We start from the raw sequence: 19,274 nt of genomic DNA on the forward strand, positions 1-19,274 counted from the left end.
GGTTTGAATGGGTTTTTCTAGAAACAAAGAATTTTTGTTTTCCACCACTAGCTGTTTTCAAACGTTTCTGTAATTTATTTTCTTGTGAACTAGTGGATACTTTCTAGTCTGGCTATCACCAGAGTAAGCTCAATCTGAAGGGCGAAATCAAATCACCGGCAGATCGGACTGTCTAGATACTTTCACCTCCTCAGGCCTTTTTGAAAATCCATCTGAGAAAAATATGAGTAGGAAAAATCACTTCATGCTTAATTTTTAGACCCAAAAAGGTTTGGTACCACAATAAGTTATTGAGTAAACTCTTCCGATTACGAATGACCCTGAATGCAACGTAAGTGGGCGGGGTCAGTGTGGTCCAATAGAATGCAGCAGCCAGAGACACGTTGAAGAATACTTCCTACAACAGATATGTCAGCCTTCAGCGTGTAGAGAACAGCAGCTAGCTTAGTTATTTAACATTACTCCACTCAACGATGGTAAGTTTACTGATAAATTAGCTAAACGAAACGTCCATGCCTCTTTCTGTTCAGCTTTATGTTTTACAAGATTACTGCCAGCGGCTCCTCGCTTTCTTGTTGGCGTCTTATTGATACGTTAACGTTATAAACTCTGTCATCTGGTTCTCTCTCAGGTTACCTAACGTTACTTCTCTTGTGTTATCTCAGGTTGTTACAGTCTCACAGTCCTTCGACACAGGGACCATCCTTCGTGTCAGAGGCCCGCTGGAGTTCAAATGTCAGCTGGACCGCACAGATGGTATATTCATGGACATGTTTTCTACAATATATTTGAACGTAGTGGTTCCCAAAGTTACATACCGTAAGGTTTCATCGTACTAGCATGATTGCAGTGCCTATTTTGATCACAGGGTTCCCTTTCCCTGCTGATGTGTCCTTCCCGGTTGCTGTATCATTTATCTCCAAGCCTTCACAACCTAACAACCTAGCTAACAATATGTAACTTTTATAACACTACCCCTAGGGTCACCGCCAGGATTTTAGAAATACTGAGGTCAAGAGTCCCCCATCATTCAGTGCAACCAAACCCACCCTAAATGATTTCTTTAATAAGCCAATAAGACATGTTTGTAAAATTCAAATTTCCCACACTTTCTATATGATTTTAACTGCTATATTATATAATATTACCAAGGACTTTTGTGTTCCCAATGGTAGCTTCGGCCCTGCTTCCTGGTGGTTTCAGTGTAAAAATAAATCTTTGGGAATAGCAGTTTTAGCTGCTCTACCTGCAGCCACATGCGGAGCAGTACCACTGACCCATACCATCATAGTCATTACAAGGTAGAACTCATTGTCATTCTCTACATTTACAGTACCCCTTTCTTCTTCTGTTGGCTTTCCGGCAGACTAGATGCCTCGTGGTATATTCACAGTACCCCTTTAGTGCTGTACACACTAGAAAAACAAACTGGTAGAGAAGACAGTTAATCAAAACCAAAGTAAAATGCTGCTGCCTATTAGATAAAGACTAATAAACAGAGATAAATTGCAGTGTCACACAAAAGGATGTGCACTGGTTTCATTATGTTTTAAAATAATCGATTAATAGATAAAATGCATATGGAAGCAAGAGTAGTACAATACTAGCAGGTTATAAAATATACAAATTAATGAATAAATAGTTTATTTTGGTTTAACCTACATTCAAATGAACAACTTATCCATTTCACGCAATCTAACGCACACAATCAACAACCCAAAAAGGAATAGGCTGAAGCCCAAGCCTTATTTTTGCCTATCCTATACTATATAATGTGTAAACAGTGTAGTAATTGGTAATGGACTAATATTGTCTGTCTGTCTTTCAGCACTGCTAATACACAAATGCATCTCGACAACATTTGAGATGCTTCACTCTCAGGTGAAATCTGAGTCCTGTGTTCTAACAATCTGTGACAGTCCTGTTATTATTTGGCCAAATAGAGGTGTTTATGCAACACCTGAAGAAATATCTCCAAATATGCTGTGTGAAGATATACACCAATGGATACAGTAAGTTCAGTTTAACGTACTTTTGTTATATGGAATCCTCAGCTTTTTGGTAATTTTGTTTGTTTTAAAACACAATGAATTCTAATTCAGGTTTTTATTTATTTCAGGACAGATGAACAAGAGAGTGCTGGCAAGAGATCTGCAAAAAAGAAAAGCAAAAAAAGTTCAGCAGTGGTATGCAGCTACACATTATGTTTATGGAGATGGTTGGAATTTGTGATTTTTGCTGTATTAACTGTACTAAGAGGGAAAGCTGTGAAACACTGCAAAACTCTTTGTTCTCCCCCATTAGGGCTGCAACGATTACTTTCATTATCAATCAATCTTCAGATTATTTTCTCAATTAATTGACTAATGACTTGTTTTGTAAAACGTCTGAAAGAAGGGCGAAAAAGTGCCCTTTACAGTTGCGCAGAACACAAGGCAACACCTTCACCTGTTTGTTTTATCTGATCAGAAGACTAAAATACAACAGACTAAATACATTCAGTTTTGTTTGTGTAAAATGTTAAACATAGCAGAGGATAGTTTCTTTCCATTAGGTCACTGCTAGCTACTGCTGACAGGGAGCCACTGTGCACAACTCAGTGTTCAGTGGTAGTAACACTGACACGTATTCTTTGTAAATTCATTTTCTATGGACAGGGATAGCAGCCTTTTTGTGAAGTACACTCAGGGAAGCATAATATTCAGTGTCTGTCTAATGTTGTTTATTTTAGCGAACACTGCAGATTAATTGTTTTGTCTATACAATTTTTAAAAAATTTACAGTTTCTCCAAGTTCTAGGCAATGTCTTTTTTTTGTTCGACCAACAGGCCAAACTCAAAGATATTTATTTTACTATCACAAAAGTCTAAGAAAAACCGCAAGTCCACTCATATATGATAAGCTACAACCAGGAAATTATTTGCATTTTTGATTAACAAAAATGACAAAAGCAATGAATTGATAATGGAAATTGTTGTAGTATATCGTAGTCAATAGTTTAAGCTCTAAAGCTTAGGATGTTTACCTATGCCTTATTGTCTTTATGGCGTCTGTGTGCTCAAATGTAAATTCACCAATGTCATTCAGAGTGTCATTAACCTTCGCCTGATGATGGAGGCAACAAAGACAGGCCCTCTTTCAGCCCCGATCCTCAGCAAAACAGTCCAGAAATCCCACTTCCTGTCTACGACTCTTCCCATTGACTGTGTCGTCCATACCACCTGCAATGACACAATCAAAGAGTATGTCTTACCTTAAAAATATTTGTTTTGATATCACCGACCAAAATGTTAAAATAATACTTTATCAGTGTCAGTAAACTTGAACTCACCACCAGCCACTACCATGAATACAGTAGTTCTGCTCACTGTGAAAGATCTTTTTCTTCTGGTGTTGCAGTGCCTTTGAGCGCCTGTTGGAGGCGCTAACTCATCAGCTGTGTGAGATGGAAAAAGTGATCCTGCAACACATGAAGGGGACCACGCTGCTGATTCCTGAACCGCTCCACTTCCTCCTTCCAGAGCCAAAAGGACTAGTGACCATGGTTTACCCAGCAGGGGTGCCTGACAGCCAACTAGAGGCACAACGTAAGGTAAGAGCCTCAGACCCAGATTCTTTAAAATCCCAAACAAAAAGGCAGTTAGTTAAAAGCATTGTCTTTGCTTAACTCCTGATTTATGTTCCTTTAACATTGTATCCATTGTCTAAGTAGGAACTGCATCAACAGTTTGACCTACCAAATGACTGGCCCTATTTTAGAAGAGCCGCTGCTTACCACTTTCCCAATGAGCCTTACAAAGATGGTTACCTTCGAAACCCTCATCTGGTCCTCACACATCCATCCCTGGACAACGGAAAGGTGCGGCTAATCGCCAAAATAAAGTCTGTCACACTCTATCTCCTCTTTTGAAGATGGATGCGGAGACCTAACCTTGATTTATCTTCTCTTATGTGTGTATCTTTTCTCAAGGTGTACTTGGTCCAGGGGATCTACAGCTATCGCCACTACATGCAGGACCACATGGATGACAATGGCTGGGGCTGTGCTTATCGCTCCCTCCAGACCATCTGCTCCTGGTTCCAGCAGCAAGGCTACGTAGAGCGGGCCGTGCCAACTCACAAGGAGATTCAACAGGTACAGTAGCGGTCCTACGAATCACATACTAAATATAAACTATCACAATACAATAGAAATGTTCAAGTGACTGCTTTTAATGGGCTCTCACCTTCCCAGGCTTTAGTGGATGTCGGAGACAAACAGGCATCCTTTGTTGGATCACGCCAGTGGATCGGATCCATTGAGGTTCAGGCTGTTCTAAACCAGCTGCTTGGGGTCACTTCCAAGATCATGTTTGTGAGGTGTGTTATGTCACGCCTTCTGGATAGCAACTTGTGTGATGATGTGCTGCATGTACATATTATTTGGATTCATCTAATGATACATGTTTGTACTAATTAGTCAAGGTTCTGACTTGGCATCCAAAGGCAGAGAACTGGCCAACCACTTCCTTACTGAAGGGACTCCCATCATGATTGGTAAGCTGGAAGTCTTAACTTTTTTTTTAGAGCTGTTCCTAAACAAGCATTTGGTCCTTTAATTAAACTTAAACAGGTTACACAAACTTTAGAACCATAACACATGGTTCCCACGGGTCCTTGAAATACTTGAATGTTTTTGAAAATAGGCATAAATCAGACATGAGTCATTAAAAGTGCTTGAATTTATATATTTTGTACAAATAAGAAATTTTTACTTAACGTTCGTACATAGGCTATGTTTTGCTGTCTGCATGTGTGTCTAACCAGGGTAGCAAATCTTAATTCCCCATCACATACACAGCCTTGGTAAAATCATGGTGAAGGTATCTTTTCACATTACTTTTTCCTGTGTTGCAGGAGGGGGAGTTTTAGCTCACACTATTCTAGGTGTGGCATGGAGTGAGACCACTGGGCAGATCCGCTATCTCATCCTAGATCCACATTACACAGGAGCAGAGGACTTACAAGTTATCACAGACAAGGTAACCGCATCTACACTGGCTGCATGTCTCTCTCTAAAGTGCCCTTTTCACATACTGTGTAGTGTTGAATGTGCTATGTATGTTATCGTTCCCAGGGCTGGTGTGGCTGGAAAGGACCAGATTTTTGGGATCAAACTGCGTATTATAATCTGTGTCTGCCTCAGAGGCCAAAGGTCATCTAAGCTCTCACAGCCTTTCAGACGAACATCATCTGAGATTGGTAAAGCAGCCGCAAATCTTTGGAGTGACACTATGACCTTTTTATGTGTCCAGCATTGCTTATTTCTGTAATGATGTTAAATTCTTGTAATTAACGTTTTTGATTTTGGTCAAGTGCTACATAATCTATTGTTTTAGCAACAAAGACAACTAGAGATTGATGTAATTTGGTATTGAAAAGAGAAATTGTTTATATCATGTTCTGTACTTTTTCATTGTTTAATAAGACAGAGGCTTGTGAAAAATGTATACTAAATAGGCTCATTGCATTTGGAAATACAGTTCATCAAGGTCAACAGTGTTTTATCATTGCTTTATGTTACCGGTAGACAAATTGCTGATTGTACAAAAATTAAATTATACAGTATATTTTGTCCTAAATTTGTCTTTGTTCCTTATTCAAATCTTTTTAAGTTACAGAGCTGAAATGATTAGTTGATTAATAGATTATCAGATGAACAGCTAAGCTATTATAAATATAAATATATTTATATTTATAATAGCTTAGCTGTTCAAAAAACAGCTAAAAACGCTTAATATATGTATAATACATATATTAATTGTTTTGGCCATTTTTTAAGCAAAAAAATGCCAAATATTCTGAGGGCCTTTTTCACAATGTTATGACATTTTATATACAATAAGATAATAGTTAGTTTCATCCATTGGACAAATGTCTTGTTATGGACTCCTATTGAAGGATTATTGTTTTGTATTCATTTGTAAACCAAAATCTATACTCATTCATATGCATTCTGTTATGTATGTATGTATGTATGTATATATATGTACAGTATGTATGTATGTATGTATGTATGTATATATATATATGTATGTATGTATGTATGAAGTTCATGCATGCATGCATACATACATATACACACACACACACACACATTTGCTAGTGAATACAGTGAAATTAGACGTATCCTCATTTAGCTGTGGACCCCCTAGAAACATTTAAAGTCCATTAAATGTCCTTGGTCCCACTCTGAGAACTACTTGTGTAGAGAAGAAGCTGTGCCTGAATGCAGCCTGTCTGACACAGACCATTATTGAAAAGCAATTACGCCGTGTAATTGAGTTTTCACAACCAGTCGGTTGTCCAAGTCAAATGAATGCTTTTCTCTTCTCACCAGTAGGCGTAAATGTTGAGTTTTCTTAAATGTTTTTAGAGCTATGACCGGACGGTTCATTTGGCAGATTTGATATTCTTTGTGAGTCCATGGGTGTACACTCCATGGGTGTATTGTGTTAGTTTTGGACAACCACAGAAATAACCCCCATCCAATCCCCATCTCTACCCATCCTGCATAGGCATGTAAATTCTGACAGTGACCAGACACAGGTTATACGATAGATTCACCCAAGTCCTATTGTCCTAGGACATTGGCATTTCACTGGTGTTTGTCATTTCTAGGTCTAACAATGTTATTAAGAGAAAACCCGTGACAAATTATAATGTCAGGGGACGCGCCTTCACTTAATCCCCTTTCTTGTTAATGGGTATGCACTAGGGGGAGCAGTTACTTTGGCATAAGAAAACTAAATGACCTCTTGTCTTTTCCTCTACCGGTTCTGATTCTTGATATGTTTCAGTAGTTTAAACCTTTAGCTAAATAAAAGGCAAATCACTGCATTAGCTGCTTAAGATCCAAATCTCTGTCACCCAAGAATTAGTCGAAAAAAAATAAATAGATGAAATTTGCTTACAACACAAACAGACACACACAATGTAATATGAAGTTTATTGCCATGTAGGTTTTCACATACAAGCAATTTGTTTTGGTGCATTACAATACACATAGTAAGAGGAATAAGTCAGGAAACTTGAATAGAAAATGAAATAAAAGACGTTCAACATATCTGTTTCAAAATAAAAGAGCAAATTGTAATGTAACCGTTCCATCTCGCATTGACAGACCAAATGTAACAGCTGACGCACAACCTTCTTTTATACTGTCTATGCGCACAACACTACTACTGCTCTTGCTCTGCACCAGAGCAGCCGTTGCCAGGAAGTGACGTTGCCTAGTTACTAGGCCCCATGTCACGCTGACAGCAGCCAGCTGTAGGCTGTAGCCCTCTAACAAAAAAAAATGTTTTTAATGCAACTTGGCGTTTCATTTACTCGTCTTCTCAACGGAGCACATCCTCTTTAAAGAAGTAAATGCAACAGTAACGTGAAACACTATTTATCGGCGACCCTTCGCAACGTAAGGTATTGTTGTCATACAGCTGAAGTTAGCTAACGTTAACCTAAACGTACGTAGTTGGACCTGTCTATGAGTTGGACTGAGTTAGCTAGCATACTTTAGCTAGCTAACGTTATCAAGTGTGTGTTCTAAGTTTAAAGGATGCCTTAACTTCATGATGGGTTAAAGTTTGGAAAGTACCGTTACCATAGCTTGTCTGTCCAAATATCTTGCTAAATTTTATTAAGCTAACGTTACAGACACTGCTAGCTACATTAAGATATATTTGTTCTTTTGTTTTGTTATTAATTATCTTTTGGATAAAATACACCATGGAAGGACCATGCATGCTAATGTGTTTGTAGGTTTTGTCTCCTTAACTACCAATCATGTGAAATATAAAAAAATAATATATATTATTATGTTTTAAGATTTTAAGTCATTGGTTTCCATAGGCTAGCTAGCTACGTCTTTATGGTTTGTAAATTGATTAGCGAAATCTTGAAACCTGCTTGAGATATGTATTCAATCACAGAGAATTTTTTTTTTTTTTCCAAAGCTACATTATTGTTAAGTATGCATAAGTGCAGCTCTAAAAGCCTTAACTGTTACCTCACAGCATAAGTCACAAAAATGAATGCAGACTTGATTTTCTCTCTGGATGGGTTACACAACTTAAGCAAGTTTCAAGAGTATGGTCACTGATTTTCATGTTGTATGAAACTGAATTAAACCCAATGGATGCAGTGGAGTGGTAGAAAGAAATGCGATCAATTAAGACACAATAGCATGGCATGGTTTAAACATGAAAAACCACTGCACTGTTCTTTAACTTTTAAATAATCTAACGTCTCAATCTTACACTGCCTTACAGGTTCAATGTGTTAGGGAAGACTGCCATGTTTAGCCCCGGGGAGCTAGAAGGTGAAGTGGATCATTCGTTTTTCGACAGTGACTGTGATGATTGCAGCAGAGATGGAGGGGAACAGCTGGAGAAAAGTTTGAAGGCTGAAAAGGAGAGCCCACCAGCACATGAGAGCCTTCATGCAAAACAGACTGAAAATACAAAAAGTGGCGGGTCCCTGAGAACTGATGGGACAAAAAAAAAACTGAAGCCAGTCAGCAACAGAGCAGAAAGGAAGGAGAACAGCTGTCAATCAAAGGAAGAAGAGAAGAACAGGCCGTCCGCTGTATCATCTGTTGCCTGTACATCAGATAAAGCAATCAATAATAGCAGTGATAGTGAGGAAGACTCTAATTTGCACTCTAAAAGGCCCAAGGGAATGTTTATGGCTTTGTTGGCTGAGGCCAGAGAGGTAGATAATAAGGATATGTACAGCCAGAGTCCAAATGAGTCTGAAGAAGAAGCATTGCCATCCAAACTCTCGGGCTTGAAAGGAAGAAATAAACGATCTCCCAAAAAACTGATAAGAAATCGGGGCACCCGAAGTCCATCCCCCACTTCAACTGAGAGCAGCGTAGACATAGACTCAGAGAGCTCTTCTAGCAGTAGCAATGGGAGAAGTAGTTTAGAATCCCCCACCTTTCCCAGGCCCAACAAACCTGTATCCCCTGGAGAGAGAGGGACTCGAGTGGGCTCAGCAGGATCTCACGATGTGCCTATCAGCCGTACAGAGGAGTCAGAAGACACAGTGACAGATGTAAGCCCCCTCTCATCTCCTGACTTCAGCCCTCTCCAGTCGTTGGACCTGAACCACACAGAGGCCGAAGAGGGAAGCCTTAAAGAGCAGCAGCAGCAGCAGGAGAGTGTGCCCTCCAGTGGCCTTAGCGACATGCATCAAGACGTGGACTCGGACCAGGATGTAGATGAGTGTGAGTAAACCTTTCTTATTTGTCAGTTATGTTTGCTATGTTCTTTGCTTAATATCAATGGTTCCCAACCTGTTTGGCTCGTGAACCCTTAAAATTAGCAATATCTACCTGTGACACACTTCATCACAAGTTAGGGCCTAGTGTGGACATTAGAGAGAGTGAATATTCATTCTCATATCGTTTGATGTGGAGGAGTTTAAAAGACTGAAGAGGTATTTATTACTTTACAACAAAAAATATATATTAAAGGAAAGTCAGACGTTGTGAACCTTAGATGGGGAACCAGTGATCTCTACTGTAAAACTGCTAGTTTAGATTTGAGTGTGGTTAGATTTTATTTTATTATGAAGCGTCTTGTTCACATGCCCCGTCCACAGGGACCAGAAATGCATATGCAGTGGTGAAACATTTGTCAGACAAGAACATAACTTCTTACATTTAACATAATATAACATAACCAGTGATGGACTGGGAACAAAAAACGGCCCTGGCATTTCCACCCACCAGCGGCCCACCGGTGGGGGGGGGGAGGTGGGGTCGCAGATAGAACTTTTGACGTACGGAAAGAACACGCACTTTTGATAGCCCCAGTGATGGTAAACGTAAACTTTCATGCTCATGCTACAACTGCACCAAAACATAGACGTATATATAAAAAAAAGAATAAATCATCAGAGCCAGCCGCTCCATAATAACATAATATTCTGAAGTAGCCAAACTTACTGTACCTACACTCCCTCCTGCAGCATTGGTCTCCATCTCTGTTACTTCTGGTAATCCACATTCAGACCCATGGCAGGCTTGTTGTTCTGTGTTGGTTAGTTCCATAGATTCGTTATCCGTGTCTATCTCTTCATCCTCCTCTTGCTCGTTTTGTTCTTCCTCTTCCTTATATTCCTCACTGTCCTGTCTTTCTCCCTGGTGTGCTGGCTCAGATATAGCGCTAATGCTAGCTTAAGCTGCACTTTAAAAAACAAATCAGTCAGTTTGCAGCATTTTCAACGTCAGCAAACAGTGCTCTCTTATATTTCTCTGTCTTTTTCTCCCACCCCCCCACCCCTGTCACTTGATGCGTCGATTAAGTTTTTTGTCAACAGTATAGCTTCCAATTTTCAACTTCCAACAACCACGGTGACGCAGACCATAGACAGTATATAAAGACGCTACTCGATTCTGTCTTGAAATTCCCAGAGGGCATTGCTTCATTTTAACTTTTGCAAACAAATATTCAAATAAAAGAAATGCAGGTAGATTTGTTTTATTTCAAACCATGCACGTTTACGTTTTTGAACATCTGATCTGAATAAATAATTTTGCTACAAAATAATACAGACTAATGTAAAAGTTTGTGACTGTAGAGGGTAACCATGACTGTGATATAGATAGACTCATATGTGGTATAAATACTGATCAGATTATGATATTGCAAGGTGTGAAGGATTTTGACAAATTTGGCTATCGTTTGGCCAAAGAACGTTATTATTGATGCTTGATCCTTTTCACAAATCAGGCTCGCTCAGTTCAGAGAGTCAGCTTGGAGCTAAACTGGTCTTCCACTGTCCTGGAGGGAGAAACAGGAAGAACTACTCGTTCACCAACGCTGAGGTCCGACGCATAGATTGTGAGAACCAGCGACTTCTTCGGGAGCTTTCGCGCCATTCACCAGGGCCCAGACCAGGAAGTACAGCGAGGAAAACAAGCCATATGGCCCACAAGTCGCCTTTTAGTCGCCTCTCTCACAGCGCACTCAACAGGCAGCGGGAACAGCAACGCATCGAGAGGGAGAACCTGGTGAGTTTTGTCTCTTGTGTGGATTGATACTCAATTTAATATAAACACTGACTGAACCCTAAACATTAATATGAACATGGGTATTCCTGTCACTCTAATTCTTCGTTTTTTCTTTTTGATTTTCAAGGTATTCAGTAGGGTTGCTCCCTCTTAGTCGATTAGTCGACTAATCGGTCGTTTTGGTCTTAGTCAACTTACATTTCTTTAGTCGATTAGTCATGTTTGATGCTTTTTTCATGCTGAATGACTTATTTCCAAGAAATGTACGAGCACATCTCTGGTAAACGCAAGAATTAAAGTGGTGCTTTTGCATGACTCTTTACGGAGAAACTCTGATTTACAGATCTGTCGATTAAATCAACTAATTGATTAGTCGATACAATTGAATGAGTGTTAGTTGACTAAGAATTTCTTCAATCAAGCACAGCCCTAGTATTCAGTGTCCTTTAAAATAAAGTTGGATATTTTGCTTTATGTCTGTGGTGTTATTGATATAACGCACACAATGTTCTCTCTTGTTGGCTCTTCAAAATTACATCAGAATTGTTTTTTCTGTGATTCTCAGATTCTAGGTAAGAAGCATATAATCTTGGGACATTGACTAGAATTAGTGTGAAGCAAAAAGTGTGTTTTGGTGTGTCACCAGCAGTATACCATCTATCCATGACCTTTGTCACATGGCTTTTATTCCTATGTCTGTCTTTACATTGACCTATAAACAAAGGCAAATTAATCTTGAAACAAATCTGTGATGGTACATTTTCAAAACTCTAAAATAAAACAAACAGCTAAAGTAATTAATTTGAGCATCAGGTAGTAGGTGATATTGGGGCTCCTGTGTCTCTAGAAAGAAATTTCAAATTTCTCATTTTTGTACATCTAACTAAACTGATACGTATCTGCTGTTGGCTCTTTGAATGTTTTTCATCTCTGGGTTAACTTTTGTCAATGAGAATATACTGTTTGAGTTCTTTTGTTTAATTGTTCCATTCCAATAACACCATGCTTTCATCTCTGTTAAAGTACATATTTTCATAAAATTAACTCCCACACACAAAGAACAAATACACACACATGCACAAACAGGACCTATACACATGCATTATGTATAGAGAATTGTCAAAATGAGAAGGCTGCCTCACAGAATGGCGCCCGAAGCAGTTGGGGGGTTTGGTTCCTTGCTCAAGGGCACCTCGCCACACACTCCTTACTTGGTCCGTACAGGGACTTGAACCAGCTACCCTGCAGTTAAATTTTCTTGTAATTTCTTCTAACTATTGTAGAAGCAGAAAGATAAACACTTTCTGGATGAATCTGCAGAAGAGGTAGTTTAAGTCATCAGTCACAATTGTCACAGTGATACAATTGATTAACATCTTTTTGTAACTTAAGCCTGTGTGATTTTATGCAGTTTAATCGCTTATTATTTCAATAGATATTTGCCTCCTGAAGTTTACATTCATTTAAGGATACTAGTTATTTGGGTTGAGTTCGTGTCAGACTAAGACCACCCCTAAAAGCAGACACAGATGGACTTGGACAGATGGCAGCATGTGACACGAGCAATGCCACGGAGTGACATTATAAGACCGTTCAGCCTTTGCAGCTTTGGCCTCTCACCCCATATATTAACTCCAGATGACGACTTTGTGATAAAGGCAAACAAAAAGCAGTGTTTAAAAAACATTCAGAAAATGATAATAGGCAGCCAGCAGAGTGTTATTGTCTCCTCTGACTAATGAAAACTTGCATTTTCTTCACCAATATTATCACACGTTTCTCATTATTGCTGATTAGAGATCTTACATTAATGCTGATTGATGTTTTTATCAGAGATATGTTCCAGTCATTTTCAGGACAGACTGTTCTCTCTCTTGCGTCCATCTCTCTACGCTGTAATTAGTGCTCCATGCCTTCTCTATTCTTAGAGTGAAGTAATTGAATCTGCTGAGTGTTTCCACCCCACACAGCACACATGTAAGACACCCCGTTTGCCCAGCACAAGTAAAACTACTTCTATGTATTTCAAGATTGGCCACAATATATCTTCATTTTCTATCAAGGAAGTGATATTGATACAGAGGGCTAGATTTGGTTTGAAGAGATTTGAAATTATTCATATATTGGCAGTGCAGTAGGTGAGCAGTCTGAATGCATTTAGAAGCCTTCAGTGCCTTTATGACCTCTGGTGGACTTTGTTAACTTTAGAAAAACAGTCTCTTGACTGCTGAGCTTTTTGCTGGTTGCATTGCTTCATGTAGAGTTTTTGCTCAGTGAGGGATTTTTTGCACAGCATGCATGTGGGAGTTTGACTGCATGTATGACATTCAGCCACTTGCCTACACTGTTTTGCCTCGTGCTGTTTGGTTGTGTTTAAGCACCAGATATTTTTCTGTTTTCATAATTTAATTTGGCTATGTTCTTTATTTCTGAGTCAAATATTTGTTTATTTTCAGAATGATACAAACACTTATTAAATGTTATATGGTTATGTTATATGTTGTGAGCTCAGTGAATAAAATGCTAGAAAAGCAGTTCATAAAAAAACTGAATTCTGGCATAACACTCTCCGAGGCACTGATGACTTTAAGAGCATATATATGAATCACCTTTATATTCAAAGTGATGGATAACTTTCACAAAAAAGCTGTGTGTGTGTGTGTGTGTGTGTGTGTGTGTGTGTGTGTGTGTGTGTGTGTGTGTGTGTGTGTGTGTGTTTTAACTGTTTGCCAGGACAATCGGCATTCACAGTATGTTTTGAATCGCTCCTTACTACGTCAAAAATGTTTCTTTCAGGCTCTCCTGAAAAGGCTGGAGTCTGTCAAGCCCACACCTGGCCTAAAGCGTTCAGAACAACTGGAAGACTACCAGCGACACATTGGCTATGCCGGAGCTCCTTCATACTCTGTCTGTATGTCCACCGCCAAAAAAGAGAGGTCTACCAGCAAGACACCCTCAGGTAGGTAACTTTGGTCTAGATCTTCCAGCTTTTACTGTGTTGAAAATGTGTTATGTACCCTAAACTGTATAACAACATGGTGATTGAGTAGCTCATACAACATCCTCAGCCAAACAGATAGGAAGACTGTTAAAATAACAAAAAGGTGCCTTCTTGGTCATATTAAGACTATCTCTTCAACCTCTTAGGTATTTAATATAAACTGACAAACCACAGTATCAGGAGGTGTGGATAATAACTTTAAGACGATCCCACTTGTGAGGTTGCTGCACACAACAAAAGCACCTGTGCTGCCAACCCTAACTGAGTGTTTTGATCCCACAAGAGCAGTCTGACGCCAGCAGAAGTGTGTGTAGTTATTTTGTAGCAGCCTGATGTTTGCATGTGATGATCTAATCAAGGTAAACAATGAGGATCAGCATGTGGCTCTGTGCTGTTCTTCTCAAATTGAAGGCTGCAGATTTACCACACATGTCTGAGCTGCTGCCATCAGATGGCTGCAGAAATTAAATTAACAGAAGAAGACTTTTATAGAGTAAAAAGCAGCTGTGGATGACTGATGCTGGTAAGAATCCCCCATTAATTTATACATAAGTAATGACGCATTTTGCAAGTGGAGAGCGGTTTGTGGCCTTGACCAACTGCTACTTTGCTCGTTTGAAAGCCATGATGTCTCTCTCTCATGGGTGGGACATATTCTCTGGGCGGGCAAAGCAGAGAAAGGGGAGGTAACCTTGCTCCTTATGACCTCATAAGGAGAAGATTCCAGATCGGCCCATCTGAGCTTTCATTTTCTCAAAGGCAGAGCAGGATACCCAGGGCTCGGTTTACACCTATCACCATTTCTAGCCACTGGGGGACCATAGGCAGGCTGGGGGAATGCATATTAATGTTAAAAAAAAACTAATAAAGTGAAATTATCATGCCATGGGATCTTTAAAATATTAAAAGTAAGATTTATTTTCTTAATAGAAATTCAAAAGGTGCATTCGGTTTCTGATGTTATTATGGAACAGTACATCTGAAATCCGAAATTATCTCTCTGTTGTTCACACCAGCAGGTCCCAGGACGGCCAGTTCTGCCCACCACAGTTCCAGAGCAGTTTCCACCAACACTGACTCCGGGAAAACACCCGTACCCAGGTCAAAAAAAAACTGAGTGCAGCCCAACCAGCCTGGTGCTGAGAACTATGCCAGATATCTAATCTACAAAGAATCGCTGCTTCCCTTTAGTGATACTGTATCTGTTGGTATCCATTCATCACAAAATGTTATGTTTCAAAGGTACTAATCTTAAAGAATCTTTTTTTTTCACATGCATGGGTTCACCATACCTTTAGTTCACTTAATCAACTATTCAGTGATTTGTGTTGTGCTGCTTATCAATTATAAAGAAGAACGACTTTTTTTCCATTTTTTTGATGCTGAAATATAGCAAATTGTGCTAGGAGCTCAGAGCTATTGTCATGCATTTGAGTAGTTGTGGCTTTTGAGTACTGCTGTAACTCTTTACGACAGCTAGCTGTATTTATGTTAAGATTATCTTTTGGGCATTTTCGGCCTTTATTTTGACAGGACAGCTGAAGACATGAAAGGGGAGCGAGAGGGGGGAATGACATGCAGCAAAGGGCCACAGGTCGGAGTCGATCCCTGGCCCGCTGCGTTGAGGAGTAAACCTCTATATATGGGCGCCCGCTCTACCAAGTGAGCTATCCGGGTGCCCAGCTAGCTGTATTTTTGTAAGAAATATGTCCTAAATGTCAACAGCCATGTTGAAATAACAAACAATTAATTGTTTCAGTGAGTATATGTGCAATGTTTTTGTTTGCCCCCTTTTCTCATATTTGTACAATTGATGACGCGCTAGAGAGAATTATGTTTTCAAACAATTAAAAATATATATTTGAAATATTATTTGGGTGTTTTGTTTATTCTGTTGCTTATAAAGTGAAGCTGCTGGTTCCAGCAGTTTGCTATTTTACATCTTTAAAGAGTGTAATGGTGGAAAGAATTTTTTTCTAATCCCTTCTGAAACATATAACAGTTGAGCACATGCCACAATTGGTACAAACAATAGCTTTTTGGTTAGGGGAATGTTTGTACATGAAACTACTAAATATATTTCTGTGGTACTTGAATATTTTAAACATTATTAGAGGTTCTTTACAAAACCAAAAATGCTGTGGTACAAACTTCTCAGCTACTTTATGGTTGATATAATTTGCTTGATATTGGTTGTCAACAGTGCAGGCGACAGATCTTTGCCAAGAAGTCTACCACAAATGAAAATCAGCGTACAGTTACTGGATATTTTCCAATATAAAGATTGTGGATATTTTGACAGAATCCTAATTACTGTATTTTAATTGCAATGTTTTCTTAATTTTTTTTTTTACTGAAGACATTTGACATGTCACAGTAGGAAAAGCAGGTGTGAATAATACATTTTTGTCTTACAATGAATCAAAAGGTCTGCTGTAAAAAACAAGAAACAAAAGGCCTATTTAACTGCAGATGGCATGTTGCCACTACAACAGAACATGCATCAGAAATAATCAACTATGAGATTAATAAATCTTTATTTTTAATAAAATAATGTGTGAAGTGGGATACATGGGTCAGAGTGGGCACAACATAACAACACATGGGCCTTAGCAACTGCTTTACAAACTTGACTCCGATATATGACAGGTAGTGACATCATCTTTTGCATCATCACATCTCCACTGAAACACTGGCTTGACTTTGTCCCACTAAAAGACAGTTTGTGCGTTGTAGATGGGATATATACAGATTTATGAGGAGGCATGTTAACCCAGGTCAAGTATACATACCTACCTGTACATGCCCACATTGTAATTCACCACAAGCTGTTATCACTCTATCGCAGTAATTAAGACTCAAACCAAGTGAAGGGTTTCCTTGGGGACTGGGAGATTAGAAAGTTTATTATGTGAACTTCTTGATCTCGTCGTACAGCACCAACACAAAGGCGCCACCCATGCCTCTGATCACGTTGGACCAGGCACCCTTGAAGAAGGCTTTTCCTCCCTCATCCTTAAGGATCTTCTTCCAGCAGTCGATTGTGCCCGTGTACATGATGTCAGCTGTGGAAATGGAGACATGAATAGTGAAGCACAATGCCCATAGATGCATGCGTAAAATGCAAATCCATCACTACGAGGACATGATTCCACAAGCATGAGTGACGCTCACCTCCTTTGCGTCCAGACTGCATCATCATACGACGTCTGACGGTGTCGAAGGGGTATGAGACAATACCAGCTGCAGCGGTGACAGTCTGGGCGATCATCCAGGTGATGACGATGTGAGTGTTCTTGGGATCTGGCAGCATGCCTGTATGAGGGAGGAGTTAAGTCACCCGCTCGTCATGAAAAACTAAATGCACATACTACATTAAAACATAATAAAATAAGGTCGACCAGATGTGCGCACCTTTAGCTGTGTCGAAGCATCCGAAGTAGGCCGCTCTGTAGATGATAATGCCCTGCACTGACACGTTGAATCCGAGGTAAAGACCCTTGATGCCATCGGTTTTGAAGATCTTGGTGAGGCAGTTTCCAAGACCGGTGAACTCTCTCTCAGATGCGCCCTTGCCGATGTCGGCAGCGAGTCTTGTTCTGGCGAAGTCCAGAGGGTAGACGAAGCAGAGCGAAGTCGCACCAGCGGCACCGCCAGATGCGAGATTACCAGCGAAGTAACGCCAGAATTGTGTTTTTTGATCCACACCACCAAGGAAGATCTTCTTGTACTTGTCTTTGAAGGCGAAGTTGAGGGCTTGGGTTGGAAAGTAACGGATCACGTTGGCCAGGTTGCCTCTCCAGAAGGAAATAAAGCCCTGCTCCTTTGGGATCCTTACCACACAGTCCATGATTCCCTTGTACTGCATCTCTGCGGTGATCTGTTTGCTGGCATGCTGGACCTACAAGTGAAGAAAATAAAAACATTAAAAAAACACATTAACTACCTTAAATGTAAATAATTCTCTTATAACATGTTGTGTAAAGGAACGTTGTCATGCCTCATGTTGTATTAACGAAAAAATATGTTTTGTAGCCTATTCCAATTTTAAAAACTTCTTGGATTTACTTCATCATAGTCGGTCAGGCATTACTTTGTGTAGTTGTAGGCCCAGTCTACATGCACACTCCTGTCACTTGAGAATCTGCTGTGTATTAAATTACATAGTTCAAGTTAAATTTAGCAATTCAATTTCACTAAATATTAGTGCGAACATCTGTTATATTGGAGTAATAATACACTTAATAAACGTACCAATAGCTCACAAACTACTATTATGTCCATTTTATTGACACAAATTAGGAGGCCTCGTCACCATCGCCATCATAGCAGCAACGTTACAAAGTGCAGTGCGTAAAACCATCTCCACATTGACGCAGGACCTCTCACTTGCCCCTTGACATTATGCACCAGACCATAGGAATCAGACTATAGCACAGTTGAACTTTTTGTCCACAAAAACCTATTCCAGATTTACATTTTAGCGATTGGTTTATCAGTAAACGAACATTTACGCACACTTTACGCACAAAAGAATGAACATGAAGCCATGCATTGGGCAACATTTGGTTCAATTAGTTTACCTGCAGCAACAACTTGACTCTCTCAATGGGGGCGACAGCTGTTTTGGAGATGGCAGCGGCAACGCCACCGGCCAAAAAGTCCTTCAGGAAACTGATCACCGCGTCCGACATGGTTGGATCTTTCTTGTGCAGATATGAGACCCCTGACTTTTAACAACTTCACCAAGGTCCTCAAGGAAACCCAACGCCCCTCAAAGTGGACGAGGCACCCCCGATGTGTTCTTATATACCAACGCCATATATCGCGAGAATTTTGAGTGATGGATTTGCGTTTTGACAAACAGATTAACGAGGCTGAATAAATATCCGAGGTTGAAGTTCAAGACGTGCGCCATGTTCCTGAAATCAAGATAGGCCAAGCCGGGGACGTTTAAAGGACACAATATGTGGAATTTGATTATGATTAAAACATGTATTTATTTGTAATTTAACTTAATCCTAATCAGAGTAAAGTATGTTACCTTCATCCCTGCTGGCCCAGCCTTCTCATCCATAATCCAAACATACACTTATGGGTCAAATAAGTTTCCAGAAGCCTTTACATAAAGAAAGGAGTTATATGTAGTGTATCCTGAATGGGACCAACTGTGGTGAACTTTTTACAGTCATTCTACAGAGTACAGACCATTTT

The 19,274-nt window shown here is 39.7% G+C and overlaps 3 protein-coding genes across 7 annotated transcripts; 2 read left to right on the plus strand and 1 right to left on the minus strand.

The window, feature by feature from the left end:
• The first annotated feature begins 377 nt into the window (after window positions 1–377).
• Window positions 378–5,621, plus strand: ufsp2 (ufm1-specific peptidase 2). Its single transcript, XM_028600574.1, has 12 exons — window positions 378–476; window positions 666–756; window positions 1,829–2,012; window positions 2,120–2,186; window positions 3,088–3,242; window positions 3,400–3,592; window positions 3,713–3,859; window positions 3,971–4,135; window positions 4,235–4,359; window positions 4,460–4,536; window positions 4,897–5,021; window positions 5,117–5,621. Exons 1-12 carry the CDS (start codon window positions 474–476, stop codon window positions 5,201–5,203), a joined length of 1,419 nt encoding a protein of 472 aa, XP_028456375.1. The 5' UTR covers window positions 378–473; the 3' UTR covers window positions 5,204–5,621.
• A 1,621-nt stretch (window positions 5,622–7,242) lies between these two features.
• On the plus strand, window positions 7,243–15,414 carry cfap97 (cilia and flagella associated protein 97). 5 transcript variants are annotated; one of them, XM_028598970.1, is made up of 5 exons: window positions 7,243–7,505; window positions 8,310–9,268; window positions 10,779–11,059; window positions 13,856–14,018; window positions 15,077–15,414. In XM_028598970.1, exons 2-5 carry the CDS (start codon window positions 8,335–8,337, stop codon window positions 15,175–15,177), a joined length of 1,479 nt encoding a protein of 492 aa, XP_028454771.1. In that variant the 5' UTR covers window positions 7,243–7,505; window positions 8,310–8,334; the 3' UTR covers window positions 15,178–15,414. The 5 variants fall into 5 exon arrangements, with proteins under 5 accessions (XP_028454771.1, XP_028454768.1, XP_028454782.1 ...); XM_028598967.1 differs by having other exon boundaries at window positions 7,243–7,461; XM_028598981.1 differs by having other exon boundaries at window positions 7,243–7,461; window positions 15,080–15,414.
• A 1,352-nt stretch (window positions 15,415–16,766) lies between these two features.
• slc25a4 (solute carrier family 25 member 4) lies at window positions 16,767–18,863 on the minus strand. The gene is made up of 4 exons (XM_028605842.1): window positions 18,644–18,863; window positions 17,475–17,961; window positions 17,235–17,375; window positions 16,767–17,125 (listed from the first exon to the last, which is right to left on the minus strand). Exons 1-4 carry the CDS (start codon window positions 18,752–18,754, stop codon window positions 16,968–16,970), a joined length of 897 nt encoding a protein of 298 aa, XP_028461643.1. The 5' UTR covers window positions 18,755–18,863; the 3' UTR covers window positions 16,767–16,967.
• Between the last annotated feature and the right edge of the window lie 411 nt (window positions 18,864–19,274).

The sequence above is a fragment of the Perca flavescens genome, chromosome 2 (genome assembly GCF_004354835.1).
Source record: "Perca flavescens isolate YP-PL-M2 chromosome 2, PFLA_1.0, whole genome shotgun sequence".
NCBI lineage: Eukaryota > Metazoa > Chordata > Actinopteri > Perciformes > Percidae > Perca > Perca flavescens.

Bases quoted from the DNA above. Each gene is read 5' to 3' on its own strand.
- ufsp2 (XM_028600574.1), top strand. The intron at 757-1,828 runs GTATATTCATGG...TCTGTCTTTCAG, and splicing joins TCAGCTGGACCGCACAGATG to CACTGCTAATACACAAATGC. The intron at 4,537-4,896 runs GTAAGCTGGAAG...CCTGTGTTGCAG, and splicing joins AGGGACTCCCATCATGATTG to GAGGGGGAGTTTTAGCTCAC.
- cfap97 (XM_028598970.1), top strand. From the start codon at position 8,335: ATGTTTAGCCCCGGGGAGCTAGAAGGTGAAGTGGATCATTCGTTTTTC. The intron at 11,060-13,855 runs GTGAGTTTTGTC...TGTTTCTTTCAG, and splicing joins GCATCGAGAGGGAGAACCTG to GCTCTCCTGAAAAGGCTGGA. The intron at 14,019-15,076 runs GTAGGTAACTTT...TGTTCACACCAG, and splicing joins TACCAGCAAGACACCCTCAG to CAGGTCCCAGGACGGCCAGT.
- slc25a4 (XM_028605842.1), bottom strand. From the start codon at position 18,754: ATGTCGGACGCGGTGATCAGTTTCCTGAAGGACTTTTTGGCCGGTGGC. The intron at 17,376-17,474 runs GTGCGCACATCT...TCCCTCATACAG, and splicing joins ATGCTTCGACACAGCTAAAG to GCATGCTGCCAGATCCCAAG. The intron at 17,126-17,234 runs GTGAGCGTCACT...CCATTTCCACAG, and splicing joins GCAGTCTGGACGCAAAGGAG to CTGACATCATGTACACGGGC.